Source organism: Poromitra crassiceps (assembly GCF_964638095.1).
Source record: "Poromitra crassiceps genome assembly, chromosome: 10".
Classification (NCBI taxonomy): domain Eukaryota; kingdom Metazoa; phylum Chordata; class Actinopteri; order Beryciformes; family Melamphaidae; genus Poromitra; species Poromitra crassiceps.
Window position 1 is genome coordinate 30754566 of NC_139631.1, and position 7873 is coordinate 30762438.

Genomic DNA, 7873 nt, shown 5'->3' on the forward strand with positions numbered 1-7873 from the left:
TGACCTGACCAGCTGCTCACAGGTTACATTAGGCCTACAGCAGCATTTCGCAAGTTCAGCAGCCGCCATGTTTGTCAAATTGCCATAGCAAAACATGTAGCCTATTACCATAGATCTTCTATTACTATCTATAGATGGGTCACAATTCTAACAAATGGTAGCTGATGCTGATACAGTAACTCATTGAGATGCATTTCCAAACTTTTTTTGATCAGCATAAGAGCAATACCAACGTTACCAAAAAGTACAGCGAGATTTAAGGAATTTGAAAACATCATTTTCCACTAGGCCTATGAAAAAAGAGAAAAAAAGAAAAAGCAGATTTTCCGAACAGCAGGTTAGATGCAGGCCTATTTCATAAACCAGTGACCTGCCACTGACTTAATCAAACGCTTGTGCGGGATCTGGATGAAATACACAGCACTGTGGTTAAAAATATAACCGCACCAAATGGATTTGTATCTCCCAAATGTGAATATAGTGCCAAACGAGGAAAACACAGATGCTGTCATTGGAATAAATTACAGAGCAATTATAACAATTAATTAGGCCTATATGTGTACCGGTTAAGTTTTTATTATAGGCAATAACTGATACTAGCTTATACGCTATTATGTCAGTTAATCATCAGTCACTCATTACAGATGTTAAAACGAGCGCGATTTGCCTACGCGTCTTTTACGCATTTGAGAGAGAGATGGAGAGAGAGAGAGAGGGAGGGAGAGAGAGAGCGAGAGAGCGAGAGAGCGAGAGAGAGAGAGAGAGCGAGCGAGAGAGAGAGAGAGAGAGACCGACTGCACGCATGGAGGATTGTGGATCAGTTGGCGCTCAAACGGGTTATTGCGCACACAGCAGGCTGATGCAGCGGCTCCAACTATCCATGTGTGAAGGTGTCCTGTTTCTGAGAGCTTCAGACAGAAATCAGAGGGGGTTTCACCGCTGCGTAAACTTGTATCTATATGGTTTCCTTCTCTAATATATTGGAGGCACAAGTGATGCTCACCATGCGGATCGACTCTAACTCCGACAAAAGCTTGCCTGAACTGCGATTTTTCCACCTGAGAGCAGTTTGATGTGCTCTCCATCCATTTGTTTCAGAGGATTATACCTTCCTTCACTAACGATGGGTAAGCCGTTATGTTTTACATAATTTATTGACACATTTTCTCCCTCTTGAGGCCCATTACAGCCAAGACGACAGTTATGATGTGATTTGATCAATTTCTATTGCCATGGTTATTAGTTGCTAAAATTTGAGGTTTTAGCTTGTTTTATTTAGCCTATGTATTTATTTTGCACTTACCGTAATTAACAAGGACTATTTACTTAAGGGGGCTATTCAAGTATCCATTTAAATATGTAATGAAGTCATTGCTATCTTATGCTATGCTTTCTTATTGATTCAACACTATGTCTAAATATTTTTCGCACATCCAAGTATGCCAGACTCCATGATGAATTCTTCATGCACCGAGACATCAGACTTAAAGCGGGTCCTCACTACAGACTCCTGCTGTTTGAAGAATGGATTTCCCATCGTTACTTATTTAGCACACAGCAAGTCAGCACACATTTTCCAACAGTAGTCAGCCTTTTGATTGCCTCTCCCCCACTCTACCCCCAACAGGTTCTGTGATCTGGGACTGGAGGTTATCTTGTCTTCTCCTGCAGGCAGCTGTGTTGCTACTGCTCAGCAAGGGGGAGAAGATGTGCCCCGCAAGTTGCCGCTGTGAGGGGAAGATTGTTTATTGCGAGTCGGGCATCTTCCAAAGCATCCCAGAGAACATCACCACCGGGTGCCAGGGTCTGTCCCTGCGCTACAACAACCTGCTGGTTCTGTTGCCGTACCAATTTGCTCATCTCAACCAGCTAATCTGGCTTTACCTGGACCACAACGCCATCAGTTTTATAGATGCTTTAGCCTTCCAGGGTGTGCGCAGACTCAAAGAGCTGATCCTCAGCTCCAACAAGATCACACATCTGCACAATAACACCTTCAGCGGCATACCCAACCTGCGCAATCTTGACTTGTCCTACAATCAGCTACAGTCCCTGCAGCCGGGCCATTTCTACGGCCTGCGCAAGCTGCAGAACCTCCACCTTCGGTCCAACGGTCTGAAACAGATCCTTGTTCGCACCTTTCTGGAATGCCGCAGCCTGGAGTTTCTAGACTTGGGCTACAATCGCTTGCGGAGCCTCACCCGCACAACATTCTTAGGGCTGTTCAAGTTGAAAGAGCTTCATTTAGAGCACAATCAATTTTCCAGGATTAATTTCTTTCTTTTCCCGCGCCTTACCAGCCTCCAGGCCCTTTACTTGCAATGGAACCGCATACGATCCATCACGCAGGGCTCGCCTTGGACCTGGCATACACTGCAGAAACTAGACCTTTCAGGGAATGAAATCCACATGTTGGACCCAGCTGTTTTCGAGTGTATGCCAAACCTGCAAATACTCAACCTTGAATCGAACAAGCTCGGCGGCGTGCCTATGGAAGCCGTGGCGGCGTGGACCTCGCTCACCGCCGTCAGCCTGGCCGGTAACGCGTGGGACTGCAGCCCCGGCATCTGCCCGCTCATGGGCTGGCTCAAAACCACCAGACATTCCAAGGACATCAGCATGATCTGCAGCAGTCCCAAGTCGGTGCAGGGCGAGCGGATCGTGGACGTCGTGAGGAACCACTCGATATGTGCGGACGTACTTGTGGTCTCCACCACTGCTCCGATCCTACTGACTTCGACCCCGGTTGTGAACGTCACAACCCGCCCGCCGCCTCCCCCGGACCTCAGGGCCCCGGGTCGTCCCGAGTCCCCGGTGCAGAGGTCAACCCCTCCTCCGCCCGTCCCTCCCGCTGTGACGCGCAGAAAGGCACGGACGGAGACCACAGCCATGAGCTCCATAGATCTGCCCCCCCCTCCAGAAACGCCCACAGCATTTATCCCAGAGCAGTTTGAACACATGGCCTTCCATAAGATCATTGCAGGCAGCGTGGCCCTGTTCCTGTCAGTGTCCTTGATCCTCCTGGTGACGTATTTCTCGTGGAGGCGCTACCCCAATTGGCAGATGCCAATGTCAGTCAAGCACAAGCGCAGGAAAAAGACCCGAAAGCAAGAGCTGAACCTTAACTCTCAGCTGCAAGAGTACTATCTGAGTTACCATTCCAACTCCGAGACTATGGACTCCCTGGTGAATGAGACAAGGCCATGTACGTGTACTGTATCAGGATCCATTGAATGTGAGGTCTGAGCAGTCCACCTTTTATTAAAGACTAAAAAAGTGCAATTGCGAAGCAGAGGTAAACGGTTTTCATTGAAATTAAATGTTTTTGCCTCCAAAGGAGATGATTGATTCTGCAGTATTGAAGAAATACGTGTGTGTAGGCTACCACCTTTGGGTAATATTATGAGAGAAAAGCCGAATGGATGAACGAAGAGAACTTAATTGCGACCCTGACTGATATCAAAACAGTGGCAATGACAGTCTAGTTAAATATGTTTTGATCTGACGTCTGGAGCGCTGCTACAGTCAATTTCAACCTTGTAGAGGGCGTGACCTTCTTAGACGATAATGAACCAACAAAAAACACTTTCTACTTGTTGGTTTTGATTTAGCTTGTAAAGCACTGTGTGTGTGTGTGTGTGTGTGTGTGTGTGTGTGTGTGTGTGTGTGTGTGTGTGTGTGTGTGTGTGTGTGTGTGTGTGTGTGTTTCGCAGACCTCATGATCTGATGGTTAACTGACTGAGTTGGAAGAAGTGTGGCAGCTCATTGTCACTGCTATGTCCATAAATACTATTTATCATACCAGTGCAGCATTAAAAAAGGAGCACCACTGCGACGCAGCAGCAGAGGTATGGAAGCAGAGAAAGCATCTTGTCCTGAGATCATTTTTGCATGAGTTCATTCTCCTTTAATACAATGCTACGCTCTCTCTTACAACAAATTGTCCTAATTTCAATTCCATTTGGCGTAGGCTACACAGACTAACACTATTTAAAACTCACTATTCTAATCTCAGGACTGACATTTTCCAAGCTGTACAATCTGCTTTCAGGTCAAATGCTGGCCTCGATGTGTCCAATTATTGGTGTTAATTTTCATAAAGAATTTTGTATTGACTAGTCCTATCATTATGATTATGCATTGTTTGTGTAAAGACATAAAAACATGGGTACTAGGCCATTCTATGTGATAATGACTGTGTAATTAAAAAATATATATCTATACTTTATCAGGAATGGTGTGCTGTTGAGTATATTGGTGTGTTATCGATGTGGGGGGAAAGTCTCAGCTACATTCATTACTTGTGCTTGTGATATTGTCAATTTAACCGGATCTACTATAGCTGCAGCAGAGCAAAGCCAATATTTTTACCCCCATCACCGGTCTCATCGACTGGCTGTCTTCTATCCTATCCTGTACTGCCACTATGCTGTCTGTAGCTGTGCTGTAGGGTTGGGGCCCAGGCAGCGTCAGTCCCTGAGATACCCCTGAGCAGCCCTCCGGATGGTTATCTGCCTGTCGAAATCAGTTGGTTCTTGGCCTTCAGTTTGAGCGTAAACAGAATTTGTTTTCATGTGTGTTGGGGCGTGGGGGCCAAGCAGACAATGCCATTCTTTGCTGATCCACGAGAGAAAAAGACCGGTCCAAGATGCCAGTCCCTGAAACCAAAAAAAGATGAAGAAGCTTTGCATAAGTCATGTATTAGCCTATATGATGTTATTGGTTTGGGAGTTTTGCTTTTCTGCTGCAAAGGGCAAGGAAGAAAAGAGGCAGGCTACTGAGGCACTGTTGCTGTTAGGGGTCAAGGCATTTTTTTTTGCTGTGAGGATAATATCACCCACCTTGGTCTGTCTTCTCTCCTCACCCTCTCTCTCTCTCTCTCTCTCTCTCTCTCTCCATCCCTCCCTCTCTCTCCCCCTCCATCCCTCCCTCCCTCTCTCTCCTTCTCCCTCTTTTGTCAGCTTGCTCACTGAGAGGAGAGAAAATTAAAATGTGCGAGGGGACATATGTGCATGTGTTAAGCCAGGCAGGATTAGGCCGCTCCGGTGCCAGCATGTAAGACGCATTCTGTTTGTTATCCACCTAATCAAAAATGTGCTTCTTTCTGTGGGACACTCAATTGAAAAGAATAATCCACCGCTTAGGCTATCCATCTTCCTTTTCAGAAGGCTCCTCTACGAGACATTCACGATATGACGCAACTGTCAGTTACTCTTTAGGCCGCTGCGGTGAAGCTACTGTATATGCCAGTGTCAAGGTTCTTGCCTGTGCAGTAGGAGACCGTGTGAACAGACACTCGATGCCCTCTCCTTGTTATCAGTCGTTAACATGTGCACACATCTTGTCCAAAGTATGTGACTGGTCAAAGGTTTGGTCCGATCACGAGTTATGGTCCCCATAATTCACTTTCTAAATATGACTCAGGATCCCATAGCCTCCAGGCAGGCATGAAGGCATGCTGCCAACAGGATTTATATCCATATATTCTGTTTCCAGCACTTGCATATATGATGAATTTCTTTGGAGAGCCAATAGAAGCTTATGTCAGCCCACACGGCAATGTAATATGAATAGGACTAATGATTTGTTGATCTTATTTTGGCAGATATTGTAATTAGTGTTTGATTTGTCATATTGTGCCTGATGAAATGCAATTCTGCAGATCATTATTGAGAATGTTGTTGTGAAAAATGGTGGGAGTGCACAGTATTGACTTGGTACAACAGTAACACAAGAACAAGCACATTCCACCGGCAGAAATGTCCCACACTAAAAGCCAAAAGTGAAAAATGCCTTTTTGAGTTCATCGAGGTACCTGACCATAAAATAGTCCAGAGAAGATGATGGAGGCAAAAGGTGTGGGGGAAAAAACACTGAAGTCATGCCTAGAAGAGCTTTGCACTCAAAACATCCAACTGTCTTTTATTTTCCTCTCCATGCTTCCTACAAGTTGAACCCTCTGGTGAACTGGCTCACCTCTCCTTGGCAGACTACAGTTCTGATTCCTGTCTCTGGCTGGGGGCTCTTTTCCAAGGTAACATGGAGACAAACTTCTGTTCATCTTTGCCACATAGTACGCCAGTTATTTCAAAAACAATCAGCTAAAATCTAAATCTGCTTGGCTAAATTCATACTTAACTGCTTCTTCTTTGTTTTGTTATTGCCAGTACTTCAAATACAGTGCAGTGAAACTCTGACCGACTCCTGCCTATATTTTCTTTCTATCAGAGCCACACATGAGCTTAGCTCTGCTTTCCATTTTATGTCTTTAGAGGTAAGTAGGTTAAAAAAGATAATTGGAAAATCAATAGCACTAATGACTACAGCGTTCTATAGCTTCTAACGGCTTTCTTTAAGCAGACTTAATTACTCCACTGCCCTCTCTGCACTCCACCATCTACTGGAAGGGATTTTCATGGGTAATTGAGACAAAGAACTCCCAAATTGGACAAAATGAACCCACAAGAAAGATGAGAGTCATGGGAGTCACTTCTTTCTTTCTTTCTTTCTTTCTTTCTTTCTTTCTTTCTTTCTTTCTTTCTTTCTTTCGTGATGTGTATGTCATCACACCTACTTTTAACCCTGTAGAAATTAGGGAATTCAACATTAAGCAGCATTAAAGCTATTGCCGCTAGTCAAAATAATGTGTTTCAGACTGTTAAATCCAACTGATTAACATCAGTAGGAAATAGAGTCAGTGAAGTGTGAACAATGAGTATTCAAAGACAGTAGGCCTATAGTCACATTTTGAAAAAGTTGCCCTATCTCCTTGGCTGAAAAACTAGGGGTTACATTTTTTTCTTTTCTTTTTACCTTTTGTGCAATGCATGTCACCTGTAAAATTAATTTGAATAGTAATGCTTTAAATCTATTGTTAGCAGGACTTCAAAAGTCCCCACAACCCCTCAGAGGAGAGAGGATTTTCCACCTTTGCTTCCCTTTTGTTCAGGTCAAGGTGAGGATGGTAAGGAAGACCTTACCTTGGTTGGGTGACTGAAAGCCCTGAATTCACCACTTTCTGACCATTTTTGATTTAGTCATTGTCCCATAAGAGGACATTATATCTCAGTGTTCCCCTTAAACATCAGAAACAGCTTCCAAGTGTCCAGTTGACTCAACCCCCCCAAGTTTAATCCCATGCTCAGATTCTGTTCCTTCCATATCTTTCACTCTCACCTTTCCTATTCCCCACTGCGTAAATTTGACTGAAACAGCAATGTGAACATATATAACAACACACACACACACACCCCCACCCCCACCCCCACACACACACACACACACACGCACACACACACGTGCACGCACGCACGCACGCACACACACACACACACACACACACACACACACACACACACACACACTGTGTGTATATATATATATATATATATATATATATATATATATATATATATATATATTATGTAACAAAAGCAATAATTTAAATGATTTTTGCATTTATCAAATGTTACAGGGCATAGCATACAGTATACACTAAGTTATAGTTTGGAAGAAAGTAGTGGAAAATGATTTTCATAAGTCAACAAATTATATTAATTGTCTGGCCACTCTGCAGTGTGTATCTTTCTATCAATAGTGTGTTGTGTTCCTGTAACATTTCACAGATGGCGGTAATTAGTATTCACATGCAGCGTGTCACAATTTACAAAAACAAACTTCTTATTCAATCCTCTGTAAGTTGCAGCAATATGACACTATAAGCACCTTGGCAATGCTGCTTCAAAAAGTAATTTATTAAATGTAAAAAATTTTTTTTTAATTCATATTAAGCTTGTGAATGCTAAGGTGAATAAGGCAATGTAGTGATATTAAAGCACAAGCTATCTTTCTTTGGCTTTATGCATAACAATAT

At 43.6% G+C, this 7873-nt stretch overlaps 1 protein-coding gene across 1 annotated transcript; it reads left to right on the top strand.

The window, feature by feature from the left end:
• Positions 1 to 1072: 1072 nt before the first annotated feature.
• On the top strand, positions 1073 to 3246 carry lrrtm4l2 (leucine rich repeat transmembrane neuronal 4 like 2; the record flags this gene model as incomplete). The annotated part of the gene is made up of 2 exons (XM_083644190.1): positions 1073 to 1127; positions 1628 to 3246. The coding sequence occupies 2 exons, from the start codon at positions 1073 to 1075 to the stop codon at positions 3244 to 3246; spliced, it is 1674 nt and encodes a 557-aa protein (XP_083500316.1).
• Between the last annotated feature and the right edge of the window lie 4627 nt (positions 3247 to 7873).